This window comes from Parasteatoda tepidariorum, chromosome 2 (genome assembly GCF_982258835.1).
Source record: "Parasteatoda tepidariorum strain Cologne lab strain chromosome 2, Ptep-v5.0, whole genome shotgun sequence".
Lineage (NCBI taxonomy): Eukaryota > Metazoa > Arthropoda > Arachnida > Araneae > Theridiidae > Parasteatoda > Parasteatoda tepidariorum.
Window position 1 is genome coordinate 20,262,210 of NC_141756.1, and position 21,187 is coordinate 20,283,396.

General features: G+C 27.4%; 1 protein-coding gene and 1 long non-coding RNA gene across 6 annotated transcripts in view; one reads left to right on the top strand and one right to left on the bottom strand.

Annotated features, from left to right (window-relative positions):
* Positions 1 to 1,499: 1,499 nt before the first annotated feature.
* LOC107444449 (uncharacterized) lies at positions 1,500 to 19,890 on the bottom strand. 5 transcript variants are annotated; one of them, XM_016058585.4, is made up of 4 exons: positions 19,282 to 19,890; positions 10,918 to 11,037; positions 8,345 to 8,421; positions 1,500 to 4,787 (listed from the first exon to the last, which is right to left on the bottom strand). In XM_016058585.4, the coding sequence occupies exon 4, from the start codon at positions 4,657 to 4,659 to the stop codon at positions 2,863 to 2,865; it is 1,797 nt and encodes a 598-aa protein (XP_015914071.1). In that variant the 5' UTR covers positions 4,660 to 4,787; positions 8,345 to 8,421; positions 10,918 to 11,037; positions 19,282 to 19,890; the 3' UTR covers positions 1,500 to 2,862. The 5 variants fall into 5 exon arrangements, 4 of the variants coding, with proteins under 4 accessions (XP_015914071.1, XP_071033324.1, XP_042904751.1 ...); XM_071177223.2 differs by lacking the exon at positions 19,282 to 19,890 and adding an exon at positions 18,913 to 18,933; XM_043048817.3 differs by lacking the exon at positions 10,918 to 11,037 and having other exon boundaries at positions 19,282 to 19,846.
* Positions 19,845 to 21,187, top strand: part of LOC139424947 (uncharacterized) — a 71,332-nt gene continuing 69,989 nt past the window's right edge. The window contains exon 1 of the long non-coding RNA XR_015431288.1: positions 19,845 to 19,963. This is a non-coding gene — a long non-coding RNA (uncharacterized LOC139424947). The remainder of the gene's footprint in view (positions 19,964 to 21,187) is intronic.

Sequence of the window (21,187 nt, forward strand, 5' to 3'; positions counted from 1 at the left end):
CCTTAGAATATAAAAGGAAAGATCAAATCAAATTTTATTTAAAATATAGTTCTACCATAAAAAAATTAAATAAACTTTTCCATCTAACTATTCGAGGCAATGCTTTAGATTGGGTGAGATTAATGATGCACATTTAATAAATGAACCTCACTATTTAATCAAACATGCACTGATTTTAAGAAATAAAGTCTTGACATTCTTTTTAATACTCAAACTTAAATGTGGAAAAAGACTGCATAAAGAGTAAGACAACACATGCAAATTTATTCATATTGTTCCATTTAAACTATAAGTTTTGCCTCAGCTAGAAAATAAATTGATATGACTGGAAGCTGAAATTAAAAATCCAGCTAAATTAAAAAACAGAAATAGGGTTTTAACCTTATTCAATTGTAAGCATGATTTAAGTTTATGTTTTTACCAGAAAATATTTATTTGAAATATCTTTATGATTCTAAGAAATAAAGTTCACAGTAAATCATTTCACTGCCTTGCAATTAACAAAATAAATCTGATCAGATAAAAAAATTCTATTCAATTTTAAAACTTAACAATAAACAAACACCTACATAATTACGTTTTTTTAAACCCCATGAGCGCTGGTCCTGGCTTTTTCGGAACTTTCAACTGTAGGTTTTCCTGCATGAAAAACCAGTTTTCCCCATATTAATCAAAGCAAGGCAATCTGATTACAATTCTCTCCAGGTGCTCAACGCTGGAAGGGTAAATATCACATAACAAAAAGTTTTGTGCAATATTTCCACAGAAATAACAATATAAAGATTCATAACTAGCTAAAATTTGCAATTTGAAAATATGTGATTGTTTTTAAAAGATTAAAGGGAAGAATAAGACACAAATGTTCTTATATGGAATGTCTATAACTTATGTTAAATATTAACTATGTAAAATTTTAATGTTGAACTATTAATAAAAAAAAAACTTTTTATCACAAATATCAGCAATCACTTATGTTTATAATCTTACAAAATGCATACCTCTCAGAGGTACAAAAATCACAATTCACCGAATAAACACAACACCAATAGATTTTTTTTTTGTATGGCAACTACTAACAATAACATTGAATTTCAGTCGAAAGTCAAAGTACAATGACTGAAAAATACTTAGATTTAAGACATAGCAATGCCTTCACTAGAAAAAAGGAACCTCCAAATTGACTTCACAGTTTCAGTTAATGCTGAATGAAAAACAATTTCATTCCTCTCTTGAAGAGGGCAAAACAAAATTATGTGTCAGGAACTGAAACCAGCAGCATATTTTTTCACTTTTTTAAAAAGCAAAAAATTTCTTATCCATACACACAATACTATATGAGGCATAGAATTCAATCAGACAATTTCAAGAAGAAAAAAAAAAGTTTACTTTTTTTTCTTTTAACAAAGCTAATATAGTCCATTTTATATTCTCTTTTAAAAGAGCACTGTTTAAAGCATTTTCTTAAAAAAAAGAAGAAAAATCAGGAAAAAAGCAGCCCATCACAAAAAAAGATGAGATTTTTCCACTTTATTTATTTTACATCATATAAACACACTTATTTGTTAAAATCAGTTAGTTACTAAATTCAGATTTAGTACTAAGTTAAGCCTGCTTTATTTGGACATTTTAGTTGTTAATTATTTTCTGAATTTGCATAAAATGCAACAATTTATGAAAAACATCTTAAAAATAATAAATCACTCAAGTTCTTTTTTTAAAATGCCTCATATAGTTTTCCCTTAGTTCAAAAAATAAATTTAGCGCTTATATCAGTGAGTATAAGTAGATCTATAACAGGCAGGAGCATTCTACATTTTTGCAACAAGATAAAATCACTTTTTGTTCACATCAAAGGCAACTTCAGAGACCTGAGACATCCTTCATACGAAGGTACGCAGCTCCACCAAACGCTATGTGTTAATACAATATTCAAATGCACATACAATTTAATTATACATTTAATAGAATCATGCTGTATTTGCTTGTCTGGTCGTAAAACAGGGTTATTGATATTTATAAGATTACAAAGACAACAATTAATGATTATGCATGTCTCCATGACTGTTTAACAAGTCACAAATGTATTAACATTACACTAGTTTGAGCATAACTTCATGTTTATACAATGTGCCAGGCAGGAAAATGTTTACTAATTAAAAAATACTACATCGAGAAAAGTTATAGGCCATAATTATTTCAGAGAGCACCTTGTAGTTTATCCAGAAATGTTTCCTATCTATGGAACTGCATTGGTAAAACTTAACAGTAAATATATACTGTACTCAAAAGTTAAAATATTTCATGTAAATCTGGCAGTATTGTGTGTCCATTTTTCCAAGAAAGCACCTAAAATAAACAGCAGCAACACTGAATAATGAAACATTCAGAGGAAAGATAATAACAAGTATTTTGGTCATTAGCATGTTTTGCAGGTAGAGTACAAACGAATAGGGCTTTTGAATTGAGCTTGTACTTCTATAAATAGAAGTAAGAAGGTATATTTTTTTTCTTACTTGTAAATTAAAAGCTGTCGGGCGCTGAATGCGAATCTAAAACTTCATTACCAACGTTATCACTCTTCTCACACATATATGAATGATATTTCTTTTTTCATTAAAATATCAAATATATACATAAAAACATTTTCTTAAAATAAAAGAGCAACATAAAGTTTCCATGAATAAATGTACAGATGAAAATAAAACAAGCTCTTAAAAAACATACACTATTTTTTTTTATGAAGTTTAAAAAAATTAAAGAAATTATGCCTTTAGAGTTTTAACAACATGGATGGGGATGCTAAGATATCTTATCACACTTCTGTATCCTTTGCAAATATTCAGCTCTTCTATATTCCCATTATTAATCGAGTAATTGAGAAAAATCAGGGTTACCTATGGAATGAAATTGTGAGTCTTGAACATGACTCGATTTCTCATCATCTGCTGCTTGTTGCGATGAAGTTTGTTGTTGCTGCTGCTGCTGCTGTTGTTGACTAAGATGGTGAGCCATAGAGCCAGAAGCTAAAAGAGACAATCGTGATAAGGGAGTGGTATGTTGAGAAATAGCATTGTAAGAACTCAATCCCGAATGGTGCTGGAAGCTGTCATAGTAACGAGAACGCTCGTGCGACAGCCATCGAGAAGCAGTGGCAAAAGGGCCCGGAACAGGAGTGGGTGGTGCCGAGTAGAATGGCCTACTTTCAGACTCTGAAGCTTGAGAAGTGCTCGTAGATGTCGGGGGTGGAGTAGCCATTCGAAGATCACTAGCAGTATTAGGTGGAGAGTTCAACTGTGAGCGGGAAAGAGTTTCGTTTTGATGATTTGGAGTAGGTGGGTGAGAATTGTGCTGGGAAGGTTTGTTCTGGAGCATTTGTGTCATCCCCCCCATTTCATCATCAGGAGATGGACTTGACAACTGGGAAGGATTAGGACTTGAAGAGGTGTTGTGGTAAGACTGTGACTGGCTATTATTTAAACCAGCAGATGAAGTGACAAGGGGCATCGGTGATGTCATGGGGGATCTACAGTCATTGTGAGTATCTTCGGGATAAGACAGATTGATGCCAGTCCTTGACATGTCCAAATGTTGATTATGAGGGCCAATCTTTGAAAACAGAGCTTTAGAAGAGAGAGGAGAATTGATTGGGGATGGAATAGTACCTTGGGAAAGAACAGATGATGAATGAAAACTGAATGGTGGTAAATGAGCACCAGCTTGGGGCATTCGCCTCATATTATTTGGATTGTTTATTCCTCGATTGTAGTTTCGTTTAGACGGCAGCTGCCCAGTGTGACGCTGCATGTGAGTTTTGAGATTGCCCTTCTGTGAAAAAGTTTTCCCACACATGGTGCATGGGAATCTGTCATCTTTATTATGTGTTCTCATGTGAGTCTGCATGTTCCCCCTCTGAGAAAAGCTTTTACCACACACACTACATGCAAAAGGCTTCTCTTTGGTATGAACGCTGCGAATATGAGTTTTCAAATTACCTTTTTGTGTAAAACGCTTTCCGCAGCTTTCACAAGCGAAGTCTTTTTCTCCAGTATGTATCTTCATGTGGGTATCGACGTTACCTTTCTGAGTGAAGCTCTTACCGCAAACTTGACAAGCGTAGGGTTTCTCTCCTGTGTGTATCATCATGTGAGTCTTCAGATTGCCCTTTTGTGTAAACAGCTTGTGACAAACAGGGCAGAGGAACTGCTTGTTTGGAGGTGGCCTGGGCCTTTGTTGTCCTGGCATCATGGTTGGTGGACAACCATTAGGTCTATCGGCATGATTTACAGGAGGGGGCAATGCAGAGAGACCCATTACTTTTCGTTCAGATGGGGAACCGATGCTGACAGGCGTGCTTATTGATGGTCTGCTGGAATTGCTTGAAGCACCATCTGTTCTCAAAATATTCAAATACTGTTGACAAGTGTCACAAGGGTATGGTTTATCCTTGGCTTCCGGGTGGGGACACTTGGGCATATGATCAGCAGAAGGGGACATCTTTTCTATGTAGCTTGAAGCTGCTGCAAGCTGAGAGATGCCAGTTCCAAAGTGCAGAGGATTCTTTTTAAGAAACAGATCTGTTAAGCTGGCTTGATATCCTGGATGCCAGCTTTTCTGCCCAAGGGAGGACGAAGTCATCCACGGGTAAGTACCGTTCTGCATGGTTTAATTAAGCTGAATCTGCAGAGAAGAGCACAGTCAAATAATTCTTAATTTCAGTACATAATGCAAGTGCTGTTTTATAAATGATAAATATAGATCGCTGTCACCAGTAAGCTCGAACATTGTAACTGCAATAAAAAAATAAAAGTAAAATTTATAGAAACACTTAATTGATTAAAAGTATAAAACTTTTTTCGGTAACATGAAAATGATAAATCATGAATATGAAAATCAATTAATAAGAAAAGTTAAAGAGGTGAAATAAAAACCTTCAACATAGTTTATTACACTAGTAGGCTCTATCCCCTGCTCCACACTGCTCGGCAATCCCTATAATTGCTTTTCATTCATCATTGTTTTTGTTTTACATAAACATCAATATTTTCCACAAAAACACAGAATATTTTGTTAATCGTAACGAAATAGACGACTACCTAAATTTGAAAAATAATCAGTTGTACCTAATTATGACACTGAATAAGAAGAAATAAATGAGAAGCAGTTTTACTCGTTGATGAGACTTATAACACTTTAAATATTGAATAATATTTATCCCTCAAGTTATTTAATATTTCAAAGCTTCACTATAAATGTTAAGATTTATATCCGGCAATATGCAGTCGATTTCAATTTTTTGTTGTTGCTTCTTTTAATTGATATATAATCAGGCGCAAGCTTAAGATTTTGTGTGGGAAAAATACATTTTCTGCAACAGTGGATAAATTGATAATATTTAGAGCAAAAATGCTGAAAAATATCACGAAAAAGCATTAAAATTTTCTTTAACTTTCGAACAAACTGGAGTTTCTATACAAAATTCATGCTACGTTCACAAATAAAAATCGCTTTTTCAGCACATTAAATTTTAACTTCATTTGAACAGGCCAAAGATTGACTAAACACGGTATTTTTGCTTTCCAAATTTAACTGTTAATAAGTTTTGAACTAATAATCAAAAACTTCATTTTTTTATTGTTACACTCCTTGTACTTCTTTCTATATACTTTCGTAATTTCAAGTTTCTAAGCCTTATAAATTTTGTATAGCAAAGCAAATTATATTGTAAAGCAAAAACAGTTAGAAAATATAGCAATAACTTTTAAACAAATATGAACAAACATGATTTCAAATGAATTTGAAATTGTTGTTAAGTTCATAAACAGGAATGGTCCCTTTTGCATACCTGCAGCCTGTAGAGTGGCTCTTATGATATTTTCCATATGAGTTTAACATGTAACAATTCTTAACTAATTATCGAATGTTAAATTTTTTTATTTCATTGTACTCCCTGTGCATTATTCTTCATACCTTCGTAACTTCAAGCTTCTATGCCTTATAGTTTTTAAGCAGCAAAACAAAATGTAATGTTAAGTTTAATATCCAAAATTGCAGCGAAGTCTTACGATTTTTTGATATAGAAAAGACAAGTACAGATACAGATGAAGCAGTAATAGGTTAAGGAAATTGGACAAAACAATTTATATGAGAACAATTTGTTAAATTATCAAAAAAAAAAAAAAAAAAAACTTAAATGTATACAAATTTAAAATTTTTACTTTCATATTATATTTAATAAAACTTAGTATAATTGATTAATTATTTTATTGCATAATTGATTAATTAAAACTAAATCTATATACATAGTTTAAAGAGTAATTCAAAAAATTATTAAGAAAATTGATAAATAAACAGTAGTTATGGAATACAAAAGGCTTACTTTAGTTTAACCAAAAAAAAAAAAAAAAACTATAACTTAAAAAAAATAAAATAAATAAATAAAACAGCATATTTCTAGGACTCCACTATTATGATTTTATTTCGAGTCAAAGAAGGAATTAATTTAAAAGCCTTTAATATACCAGCATAAAAAGATGGGTACTATATTAAAATTCAGGTTTTTTTTTTTTTTAAATTAAAGTTTAAATCCATTATAAAAAGTGTTAAACAAAGTAGTATCTTAAACAAAACCAAAAAAGTCCAGTAAAACTAAAAAAACCAACCTTGGTTGGGTTTTATTAAAAAAAAAAAAAAAAATTCTTTATTTTTTTAAATCCTGTCTATGCTCAAACATAACCAAAATCTGCCATTGGTCACCAAATTGTGGAGCCTTAACCTCCAAGGATTGTTTTACTTTACTGAGACCTCAATAATTATACAGGGACAGGAAATTTAAACACTCAGACTACAGAAGAAACATAGTATATTAAGAATGGGGTACACAGGGGTACAGAATTTAATGTTAACTTCAACATGACCATTTAGTAAATGTCTTTTTATCAAATAGGTCTGAAGATATTTTGTTTTAAAATTCATTTGCACTATTGTCAAAGATATCAAGCCCTCTCTCTCTCTCTCTTTTTTTTTTAATAAATCATTTCTACAAAGCAGCATCTCATTCTGAATCCTTAGCTGATTTCATTGATTTTTTAAGTTGATTTCGTTAATTTATTGATTGATTTATATTGTACTTTTTTTTTACTGATTTATACTTTACTTTATTGATTTATATTACTTTATTATTTTAAGCTTTTCAATGCTTTCTCCTTAATTCATTTATCGAAAGACATATTTTTTTTTTGGACAGTTAATGTAATACACATATTAGCTGCCCCAAGGCAGAAACGCTGCAACATTGTTGCAGAATGTTAGAGAGTTCTTGCAGAAATACGTTTCTTTTGAAAAGTAAAAAATTTCATTTTCTTTTCAACAGAAATTTACACGCAATATTTGTATCATGCATTTAGATAATCACTTCTTGAAGAGCACAATTTACGCTGGTATCGTAAATTGATGTGATGTTTCAACTGTATTTGTGCAGTTATTGATATTGATTTTCACACGTTTTAAATATCCCAATATATTTCAAACAATATGGAAAATCCAAATATTGTATTTGAGTTTACTTTTTAAGGCAAAAATTCTTTCTAGTAGCAAAAGTTGTTTCTTTCTTTCTTTTTTTTATTTTTTATTGACACATTTTTTCCCGTATTTTTTAGTTTAATTTTGCATACAAAAATCTACTAGCACCCTATTTCATTTTTTTGCAATGGAGTATTGTATGTCCCAGAGGACACATCATAGCTTTATTTTCTTTTTGCACCCCTCACTGTTTTTCAATGCATGTGATGCTCTGTAGCACAAAAGCAGACTCACTGACTAAAGAAATGACGGAAATTACAACTTTAGATAGTTTAATCAAAACTAACTTTACCTACAAACAAAAACTTTTATGTATTTGTAGAAAATTATTTATGGTATGCAGTCATGCAGTACAAAGAGGGTTTTTCATTTTAAAGATAATGCGTATAGATGAGTAATGAAAGATTATTAAAATTGATAAAAGAAAAAATATGTGCAAGGCAGAGAGGAAAAAAAAAAAAAAAAACATTTCAGAACTGACTTAAGTTAACTGAAGTATTCAGATCAAAGACTTTCAAGTAATTGAGGCTCACTTAAACATCGATTTAGGAATGTTATTGCAAAGATTGATCAAGATTATCAAATTTGAATAAGGATGATGCAACAACTTTGCAGAACATACACAATTTATGGCAATAACATTACACGTAATAATTGAAAATACATGAAGTAATAATTTAATAATATTTACTAACAAAGAGAACATTAAAGAAAAATAATTATAGATGTTAATTTAGTAATACAAAGCATAAAATTATTCACATACATTTGGTGTGTAGTATCACAAAATGAGATCTTTCAGAATTGAATATTATGCTGAAAACTCCTTTTCTTTAAAATTCACTAAAAAAAGAAAAACACAGAAGTCAATATTTTTTTTTTTCTATAAGAAATCTCTATTAAGATATAGAAGAACAGTTACAACATAAATATGCAATTGCATGTGTTTATTTCACACATTTCACGATATTTTATTTTAAGACTTAAACATAGAAAAAAAGAAAGAAATACAAAACCATTACTTTCTTATTTTCCTCTTTTCAATGTTGGAAACTTTCTTGCTTTTTTTTTTTTCAAGTTGAACTTTTTTTGTAATAATCGTTAGAAAAGAAGGGGGGGGGGACATTTCAGTGAAAACTCTGAATCCAAAACAAAATCCAATCCAATACTGGAAGAAAAACTAAACCAAATTTTTACTTTCTGTTATAGAACATGGCTAGAACAAATTTTAGATTTAAAAAAAAAAATTTCTTTTAAAAGAAGTTGGCAAAAGTGATAAATTTACAATAATAATATTAAACAGAAACACACAAAAAAAAAAAAACCTTAAAATTTTGGATTTAATATTCTCTATAAGATTTGCATTGACATTTTTGTTATGTTTTCAATAAATTAGAAAATATTGCAAAATTGATTAACCTAAATTACTTTTTGATTAACACTCTTATAATTTCAATAAACATATTTTTTCAATGAAATTAAATAATTCTTAAGAAATTTTTCCCCTCAAAAATAGGCACTGGGATTGAGAAATCTTGGATTGGACTCTCATTTTAAAATTATATATGTTGTTTCTAATGACGCTCGCCAGTCTAATCAAGCTCGCCAGTCATTTGTTTGCAAACTAAGTTTTTGTTTTGACACTAGAGCCTTTCGTTTGACAAGAGAGAACCTCAAGGATGAAATTGCGACTTGTCTCAGAACCCCTTGGATAGATGGCAGCACCCCTCCTTTGTGAGGTCACATTCACAATTTTAAAATAGATTTGAATTTTCTCCAGATCTCTGTACCCATAATACTGCTCAGCAACCCACCACAGATTTTAAATTCCCCATATTTTATGGACACATATGTCACACGTACTCGGTGGACCTTAGCTGCTATAAAGATCGAACACCGGCCCCTTTGGACAAAAGTTTGATGCTCTAGTGACTGAGTTACCATAACTATTGGAGCAGAATTTTTTTACTACTTTTTATACGTAGTAAAACCTCAAAACAAAGGTATCTTCTGTGATTGACTGTGCCTATGTGATCCCTGTTGAAAGGTGCCCACTATCGACAAATAAATATTGTGATTTCATTTTAAAATCGGGTGAAAACAAATCTCGATGTTTGGTTTTAAAATCACTTAATAAACATATCGATATTAGATTTCAAAATTGCGCGAATACGAACTTCGATATTTCACTTTAAAAGTGCGTGAATATGAATTCCGAATTCTTAAGTCACTAAGAACAGGAATAATAAGAGGGGCTTTTAAATCACAGGAATACAAAATGCGAAATTTTACATAAAATTGTGAAAATACAGAACAAGATGTACTATCTTAAATCGTGTGAATAGGAATAGCCATAGGTTGTTTTAAATCATGTGAATGGCATTTTAAATTGCACTAGCAATGGTCGGAAAAAGCGTAAAAATGAATCTGTTATTTTTCTCGGGAATTTGAAAAAGACAAACTTTCTTTGAAGAGAATTTTTTCTTTTTAGTAATAGCAAAAAAATTTGTACAATGGTGACTAATATTCCACAAACAATTTTTACATATATTATACAGGTCTGACTTTCAGTACCATAAACGTATAATCCCTCTTTGGAGGTAGCCGTTGTTAAGAGGCGGTCCTTACTGTACAAATTTTATTTTAAAACAGGTAATAATTAACATATTTAAAAGTGGAAAAATTATTGCTAAAAATTTAAGTACTGAAGGATAATGGAATTTATTTCGGAAAAAAAAAAAAAAAAAAGATTGGCGACGAAATCACGCGAATCAGACTTCTCATGTGTGTGGTTCATTTCGTGATTAGGTTTATGTAATAAATATGTATAAAAATATCGTATTTAAAAACTATGGTGAAATGAATAGCAATAACTGCCAAATATTCGATAGAATTATTGCCTTAAAAAGTAAATACGCAAAAGCACGATTCAAATTTTCCATATTGTTTGAAATATATCGGGATGTTTAAAATCTACGTGAAAATCAATATCAATAAATATCGAAAATACAATTCAAACATTACATCGATTTACGATACTATCGGCATAAATTGAGGGCATCAAAGAGTTATTATGCAAATGCATAGTAATATAAATTTCTGTAGAAAAGAAAAATAATTTTTTTTTTAAACTTATCAAAAGAAAAATCTTTCTGCATGAACTCTCTGTGACAATGTCACCGTGTCACGGCGATTCTGCCCTGGGGGTGACCATCATCTTAGAGTTTTGAGGTTGAAAACCTGACCCTTTAGGTAATGATTTTAAAGCTCAAATGTAAGCTTTAAAAACTAAAAAAAAAAAAAGAAAAAAATATTTTAAGTCACAGATTGAATATTTACCATATTTTTGTCTCATAAAAATCTGGTGGAATATAGTGATCAACATTATACCAATAAAACATTCCTAAATCAGCAAGTAATGTACGATCCATTTTTATTTCTCTTCAAAGTGAATATTATCTAAATAAAGGGGGAAAAAATTCAAAATTAAATCAAATATAAGATATTTTCATCATAAATGCATGAGACAAAAAATATAAATTTATGAAAAAAAAATTATTAGATTTACCTTCAATTTTTAATTACCTGAGCATTTTTAATCACTTAGGATTTATTTTATAAAAAAAAACCTTAAACTTCAACAAAATTTTAAAATCTCTAAAAAGTCTAATTTGTCCAACATATACAGTTTTAGTTTGAATTATTTATGCTTTGTTTGAAATATGAAATGTTTAATTATTCAGTGTAAAATCGAAATGCTGTAGTCTTCTGGTGAAAATTTCTTTTTTTTTTTAAATTCTTTCAGCAGGTATAAATGTATTTATGATTATGCCATTTTTTTCTCAAAAATTTTAGATTTAAGAAACATTTAACATAAATGTAATTTTTTGTACAAATTTTTAATTGTTCGAAGAGAGTTAAATCAATTTTTTCTTCTTTTTAATATTGAATAGAAAAGAATTATTTTAAAAAAAGGAAATTGGTTTTAAAAAATAAGACAAAACTGATTAAGTATGACGGAGGCTTTGATCTATTAATCTAATAATTTACACATGTTTCTAAAAATAATCAATGTGAAATTTGATTATTTTAAAGGTTCAAAAATTTCAAATGATGGAGAAAAAAAAGGGTCTTTTTAAGAAATATTAATAATAATAAAAAAATTTGAATTTAAAAATACAAGTATCTTTTTAGGACAAAATGCAGAGGGATAATACATATATACTGCACAGGACAGAATCAAATACAAATCTTTGTATAATTAAAATAAATATTTTGGTTTTTTTATTACTTTGAAATTAAACAGAATGAATTTGAAATTAAAATATTTAAGAATTTTTGTGAAATTCTGAAAATTTCATCTGAATGATTGTAAAGAATCTATTTCAAAAATTAAAAATGTTTTGAAGGGTTCAAGCATTGTTAAGTTCTGCTTCTACACAAATTTTTTTTTTTTGAAGGATCGGTAATGGCAATTAATTTCTCATAAAATGATCTCTGTTTAAAGCATTGAACTTTACAAATGTTTAACTTTTATAACAATCTATTCAGCGTTTCCCAAAAGGTATTCCGTGGAAACCAGGGGCTCTGTGGATGGACTACTGAGGTTCCGGGAGTTAGGACTTTTTTAAACCAGAATGATTTTTGAAATCATTTATTACATTTATACCCAATCAATAATCCAAAATTTACTAAAAATTTCAGTAATTTTTAGGAAAATTATTTAAGTAAAATGCAAATGAAAAAGAAATTGTAAATTTAAAAAAAAATCGTTAAGAGTATATTGAAATAAATAAAATGACAATTGAACTGAAAATGAGACTAAAAATGTCAACTGGGCTGCATACATCTGTACAATAAAATAAACTAAGTGAAGGTATGTCTTAATACTAATAATTTAATAAATAAAGAATAAACTACTTTTCGTGAGATTTATTTTAATAGAATAAAAATGTAAGTATAGTAATGCTTATTGTGATGATTATTTACAAGAGGCGAAGAAGGAAATAATTTGAGTTTTACCCCCCCCCCCCAACAAAATGCGAGAATATCACCCATAATATTAGAATAAAAAATTATTACATGTTCAATTAAAAAAAAATTATATAGCTTTTTCTTTTGTAAACACAGCGCTTTCGTAATTTTAAATCAGTAACATATATGCTTGTTATTATTAAAATATCTTGCAGAAAAATATTAGTGCTAGAGAGTTTTGTTGCAGATAGCTCGAAAAAATTTTGCAACAGGGTAAATAAGGCAGCATTAAATAAAATAATATACATACATTGATAAGATTTCATATGAATTTTAAATATTTTTTTTAACATTTTTGAATAATGCCCCTTTTTAGAAGAATGATATTTTGAAAATATTATTGAATCATTTATAAATACATACTACATACATATAATAAAAATTAATTTACACTGATAACAGAAATTTTGTTTAAAAAATAAACTGAAAAATAAAATTTAGAAAAGTACATTATTTCCATTTACATTTTAGCATAATGTACTAATATAATATTATGAAAAAGAGAATTTTTAGTCTTAATGAGTTCTATAATTGCATTTTTTTGTTTTGTTTAGATAATTTTAAAAACTATCAGAACATGAAATTGGTGCTGGTATACATTATTTTAAGAATTTCCAGAGACATCTTGGACGTAACTTTAAATTTATTTTCATTATTGTATTTTATGAATATATTTTAGCAACAGAGCAATAATAAATAAACATTTAAAAATTACAAATATCACATAGGTTTATTTAAACATACGTGATAACAGACTCACATTAGCAATTTAACTTAAGATTAAAAAGATTATTTGAGAAAATATACTGTTTTTCATTTGGGTATATTTAAACTAAACTAATTTATATAAATAATAACAAATTAAATTATTTAAAAGAAACTTTTTTCTGATAAAAATACCAAATTTGGCTTTAAAATTTTTTTATTCAAATCGTAATTTAAACCAGATTGGTTTAAACTAGCTAAACTCTGGCAAAATATAATGAACAATGGCAATTATCCTTAAAAAAAAAAAAAACAGTGTATGCATAGAGTATTTAGGACAACGACACAATACTAAAAATCTCAACTATTAAAAAAATTAATGTCTATTACTCAGGTATATCGATCCCATATTGGAATAATACCAAATATCATTTATCTGATGACTATTCTCAACAATTTCAGCTGTTTTTTTTTTGTTCGTTTCTTTTTGCTTTCGAGAACTATAATTTGGCTTTATTAATCACTAAGAAATTCAGATGTTACTCTAGACCTGTAAATGTAACTGTCTGACATAAAACCTAATTTTAAAAACTATTTCTAATGATTCTTCTATAGAGCAAAGAAAAGGGAAGAAGTGACTAGGCGATCACTATTTCTTATCATTTTTTTCACCAAATATCTCCTGTACCCAAAATGGCAGATTCTCCCCACAGAAATAGATTCAATTCAAGTCAATTTTTGTATGTTTCAAGTTATTGCTTTTCTGTAGTATTACATTAAAATATTCGGTTAGCATAAAAAATCAAAAACCTTGAGAATCACAAGCAAACAAAACTAAGGTAACAGTCGTTCTTATTTTCCATCAGTCAGGTTTACTTAGCAATTCATTATTTGTCTCCATTGTTTTTCTTTGGTTTTCTTGATATTTCTTTGAATTGTAAGTTTTAGATTTTGGCATAAAAATTATATTTAACTCTTAGTAATGCATCATATAGCATTTGATTTATCGTTATATGTTTGACTTAAAGAGATAAAAACAGCTTAATATTTAATTTTATATGAAGTAGACACACACATATATATAAGCTGACAATTGATAAATGCCTTGCTATTATTTCAAGGTAATCAGATATGGATTTTATACAAGACACGCCAAAAAACCTGTCAAAAACCTAGGACAAGTTTCTTTTTCGTCATTGATGACCTTTAATTAGACATCAAATCATGTACAATACTTTTATTATATACTACTATAATTATGATAGATAATATATATACTATTTAGAAAAAATATAGTCAAAATTATTGAAACTATTAATTGGGTTTTTCTAATAACATGGCATTCATAATAATTAAAGATTAATATTAGTTGCTCTATTGAGTTTATTTTACAGTTAATAATTATGAGTTAATTATTATCTGTCTAAACATTGTTTTGAATTCCTTTACGCCAAAATTAAAGCAGATTTTTAGAAACAGTGAAATTAACTAGTCTCCAACAACTATCTGATGTCAACTTCAAAAAATTATTTTTCATTCACAATTTTTATAGTTCATACATATATGCAGGGGAGCAGAATATGTTAGATCTTGTGAACAAGATTTTGGGAGAAATTCAGGCAGCCCTGGGGAAATTTTAACCTTAACTCCAAAAAAATTGCAAAAAATGTATCGCTGTGCAATATTTTTTGTTGTCAAGAAAACATTACACGTCAATTTATGTATTTAGCTGTTTGAATTCCTTAAATTTATGAGAGTAGCCTGAAACTTAATTTAATAAATTATTATTAGTTCAATATATTTTGATTTCTGTTATTTAACACACATGATTGTTTATTTTAGAATTGCTTAAAATTAAATGAATTTTCTCCTCATATAAACATAACTTTCTAGAAATATTTTAATACAGAGTTATTGTACTAAAATATAAACTCTACAGTTTGGGGAAAATTTTGATCTAAGAAAACTTTTTTCTGAGGAAATATTAGGCTCTGAGAAATGGGAGAGTGAAAATTTTTGTATTTTTATTTTTAATATTTAAAAAAGTAACAGATTGAATAAATTGTAATTTTACACATTTTTATGCATAATTATTTAATATTTCCAATCTTTGAGCCCTTCTATACAGTTATTATTTAGACTCTGTCTGTTTTTCTGTCAAGGTGGGGAAAATTAGAAAGACTGCAAAATTTTAAATGCTATTCAAAGTCAAAATATGAAGACTTGTTTACCATTGTTAGAATGCTACTGTGTCAGGTTTCGGGAAATTCCCTAAATTGGTGAGTCAAGGGGCGAACAAGGTTACGAAATGGCTCACAAGAAGAATGTCATCTCTTTTTTTTGCTCTATGAATTCTTCTAATTAAATATTTTTAAAACAATTAGTTTGTGGGGGCGGAGTTAATCGAGTTCATAGTCCTTTTTTTGTTAGTATATTCCTAGGTGTTCAAATAACTTTATTTATTAAAGTTTTGCGAAAAAAATTTTTTTTATTAAGGATTCCATAGATCGAAAAAAAAAATTGGAACCTCTGATGTACATAAATAAACACTGAATATGTTAATTTAAGACCACTAAGGTAATTATGTTTTAATTTCTCAACATAAAAATCACAATATTAAAGCTATCAAAGTTTAAGCATTAAATTTAATAGCTTAGGAGAAACTATCAGCTTTATTTTAAAAAAGAATATTCCCATTTTTTTTTAAAGAAAGGCATTTAAATACATTATCTATTAAACAAAATACTTCATTGAATTTAGTGTTAAATAACTAAACAGTCCTACTGATTAAAGATATTTTTTTCTTACTGATACTGAGTAACAAACAAGTTTTCTTTTAAGTGCATTTTGATAAACAATTTACTCTTCTTAATTTATTTTAAACTTTATTTGAATTTCTTTATTTACAAGAATAATTAATTCACATTATTTATAGGAGTAATTCATACAATTGTAATAAATATAAATTGCAACAGAAACATTTGATAAAAGATTTTATTCTGTTGATTTTGTTTAATTTAAATTTCATAGATTTTACATGTTTTAATAAAATAATAATTTGTATTTTTGTACAAATTTAATAAAACTAAATCTCAACCTAAACATAAGGTATATAAAGCTTTATTCATAAAAAAAAAATTGTCTACCTGATTATTAACTTAGTTAAATTTAATAACTACAAATTTATATCTCTGAAGTTACTTAGATAAATGATAAATTTTTTGCTTTTATTTCATTTTTATTTTATTTATTACAACTCTTTGCATAATTTCAAATTAACTATAGCCATAACTTTTTCTAAATTTCAATTTAGTTTACAATTGCAAGAAAAATACAATAAACATACATGAAATAGTATTTTTAATAGCAAAAATATAAATTAATGATTAATATATGAATCTTATTAAGCAGTGAATATATAAATAGCTAAACAAAAATAAGAATTATGGTTTAAAGGATATTATTCATATATATTAAATACAAAAATTTTTTATCCAACATTAGAAAACCAAAAAATTTTTTTCACAGCTAAACAGAAAAATAGATTTCAAAATTTCACATTTTGTTTTTTTCCCTCACTTAAACAAATTTTAATACATAATTTTTTTGCTTCATTTTGTCATTTTTTAAGGAAATGAAAGTTAATAAGGTCATAATTTATCAAAAGACAAAACCAATGGGGACAGTCACAGCAAATGGTTTGAAATAGTACTTAAATGGTAAAATAGTGTAAAAAAAAACCCTATTCAAATAGCAAAATAAAGTAAAAAATAGAAATAAAAACTACTAACTTCATTTTTTCCAACAGTAAAGGAAAAATAGACAATGTAAAAAAATAAATGACAATTAATTGCCTAAAAATTTTTAAACCAGAAGAAAAGTTTAAAAAAACACAGATTTCAAAAATAATTAAATCTCAAATTTATGTGAATTACAATACAATGTTGATTACTTAATTAGGCAATTGAACTAAAATTAGGGGGATAAGAAATATAGTGCTTTGTTTCTTAAGGTAAGTAAAAAATAGTTATACATTCATAGAAAAATTTTAAGTCTGAATAAATACAAAAATTATAAATTTAATAAAATTAAAAAGGCTACTAGAAAATATTATAAGTCATATCAAACTTTCACAAGTGCCACAAAACTTTAAAGTGACAAAACTTAAAAAGTAGGGAGAAAAAAAAAAAAAAATTTGTATATATTAAAATGGTAAAAATATGTATTACAATATATAAAAGAGATGACATTGTGGGAAATGCAATAGCAATATAGATTCTTGTATAAAACTTAAATGAGTACATTAAAAAATGTAAAGAAAATTTGAATTAAAGAACATACAATAAATGAAGGCTAAGTCAATTTTGAACTCTAAATATGACCTTCAAAATTCTTCAGAAAAATTTTGCAAAAAAAAATAATAAAATATCTACATAGATCTAAATGTATTCCTTTTACCAATCAACTTCATTTGAAACTTTTAATTTTAAATTTTCCGTATAGTGTTGATACTTAATAAAAAATAAATCTGAGTTATTAATTCTATAATAAATAATTACACGTATAAATATAAATAAGCAACTGTAAATGCATATTTAAAATACATTATTGCATAATTGCAAAAAATACAAATCTTTAATAGATTTGTTCTCAAAAATAGTATATAAATAACGTGAAATCATCATATATAAAATGTGTCATTTTTTAAATAGTTTATTTTATTAAGCTCCTAGTAACATTATTCTTGATATCTTAATAAAAAATTAATCTCAAAATCGAAACAACTGTTACCAGCCAAGTCATGAAATTATTTTTCGCCCAAAAGCAATCAAAATTATCCAAATGTCTCAAATAAATTTTTAATTCTACAATATTTTAAGATTCAATGACATTTAAATTATAAGATATAAAACCGAAATTCCGAAGCGTATTAAACAAATAAAAGTATAAAAATCTTATAAGTTAATAATTGTTACTCAAAAATAGTACATATTTTATAAAAAATTTCATAGTAATAGATTTTAATATAGTAATTAATCTCATAAATTTAAATTTAACAGAATTTTTTTTTTGATATAATCATTAAAATATATTAACAAGCAACTTATAATTATTCAAGGCATAAAATTAATCATTTATTAAGAAATAATCAAAATTATTCAATTGCCTTAAATTTAATTCCAACATAATTCAAAAATTCAATTTTTTTTTAAAAAAGTGAAATTCACAGCGTATAAAACAAGAAAAAAAATTATAAAAAAGGAAAGAAAATGCTATTCTTGATATGATCATTAAAACGCGGCGCAAACTTTCATCATTCAAATCATAAAATTTTTAATTTAACTAATCAAAATTATTCAACTGACTTAAATGGTAAATGAATTTAAGACAATATTTTAAGATTCGATGATATTCAAATTAAAGAATAAACCGAAAACCCAAAATGTATTAAACAAGAAATATATATAAAAAAATAAAAAAAAAGAAATTTTTATTCTAAGTATCAGTCATTAAAATATAATATCAAACCAACTTCTATCATTCAAGTTATAAAATTTATCATTTGCTAAGAAATAATCAAAATTAATCAAATACCTCGAATAAATTTTAATTCCTACAATAATTCAAGATTCAATTTCATTCAAATAAAAAAATAACCGAAATCCAAAACGTATTAAGCAAAACAAAAAAAGAAACTCATAAAAAAGTGACTCATAAAAAAAATCACATGTTTATCAACCCTTTAATGTCCTTCCGCAACTAAAAAACATATAAATACTTTTTTTTAAACTCTTTCCCATATTTATCACCCATTGAGCTAACACCGTCGTTATACGATTAATAAAAAATGAAGAAAAAATCGGAGAGCGGCGAATAAAAAAAAAAATCCAGCAGTCATAATATTTAAATACTAAGTATCAGTCGGTCTGCGACAAATATCTACCAGACAGAGCTTGCTATTACCTCTTCCAGACATCATGGTTGCACTCATTGCTTTTTCTTCGACCCAGACAGTTGCATGCTCCGTCTATGTCACTTCTATCACCTCAGACAATTTATTCAGAAAAGAGCCCCAGCGCTTGATATTTTCTTCTAATAACTTTTAAGATGTATCGAATGTTGGAGAGTTACTTTAACATTTTAAAATCAATCCGGGCAAGTCCGGAACTGAAAATTTCTTCCTGTGTCCTTCTACATTAAAATGTGTGTTCTAGAGCTCCGACTACGGCGTCATAGTCTACGTCTGGATACATCCGTTGAACAGCTGCGAAAAAACTAACCCCAGACAGTGAAAAAAACCGCCGTCTCTGCTGCTCCTGGCGCTTTTGATGATTATGTAATAAGGCAACTCCATTGGCGGGGAGATTTCGCATTGTAAATATCAACATGTCTAGGGAGTTGCAAAGCTGGCCGAGAAGAGATCGATAATGTTAAGAAAATGTGTTTTTTAAATTTTTGACATTATTAAAACAATTTGGAATTTTGATAATTTTACGCAAATGGCCTTGAGAAGAACATGAGTCTGACTGGTTTACCTCCAAATCGAGGAAGCCTGATTTACCACACGCAAACGGAGAGCTCCCGTTGTATATTCTTAACGGTAGTTCATCTGCTACCATCTAGTGCCGTCTTTAGTAACTAAAAAGTATGAAACTTATGTTAATTACCTATTTAATTTTTCATCGAAATTAGAAAATGCATTTGACTTGTTTCAAAACACAAAAATAACTTAATAACTAAATGTGTTTAAGAATTATTTTTCTAATATTTTTCTCTTAAAAAGAAATCAATGCGTTTTAATTTTTTAAAGTAATGTATATCAGGAAATTCACATTATTTCACTTTTTTCAGGCTTATAATTTTTTTAAAAAAACGAAGCAAATTTTTTAAGAAAAGAAATTTTTTTTTGAAGTATTTATCTCTATTTGAAACATTCTGTTACTCTTAAAATTCGTCTTGAAATGCCGTCTCTTACTATGTTCAATATTATTAATATGTTTTTAATTGAGTGACTACTGATTATCAGCAACCCCAAATTTCTGAAAATCGAATTTCTATTCAGGGGACAAGATTAGCTGGAAAATTTTTCATTAAGATTTTTAATTAATTAATTCATTAAGATTTTTAAAATTTTTATAAAAATATATTTCCATCACAAAAAATCATGTTATTGTATAAAAAAACATCTAATTATTAAAAGTTTTTTTTTTTTCCTCATAAAATTATGTGGAGATATTTATGTTTTATTTCCTAAATTGTAAGATAAACATTATTTGAAATATAAATATATTTAATTATTTCAAAATTTTTTGAACATTAATGAAAATAATTAAAAAAAATAGCTGTTATTATATTATATTTCGCATAAAATTATATTTGAACGTTTTTTTTTTTCTTTCTATAATTGTATGAGAGAAAATTTTAAATTTATAGAATTATTTTCCAAGATGTGGCTGAAAATACAAAAAAATATAAATGACAATTCGGAGAAAGAACTTATGACCTCTATTTTAAATTGTACGGCAGTATACGGACTAGGACCTAAAAAACACAAAATGTCATATGAAAATTACTTAAAAAAAAAGAAAAGGAATTTGTGGTTGAATAAATTCACGAATTGAAAAACTTTTACATACAACTATGCAATTAATTTTTATTCAAAGATAAATCTAATTACAAAAAAAAAAAAAAAAAAAAAAGACTTTTTCAAAGTTCGATTTCTCAGGAGCTATTCGACCGATTTCGCTCAAATTTTGTATTTTGCCAAGTAAAATTGCATTTTTTAAAAAATATTTTCAAAAATTTTGTAAATTATAATTCCAAATTTTTCCGGACTATTATTAAATAAAATAATAATAAATATTTACAA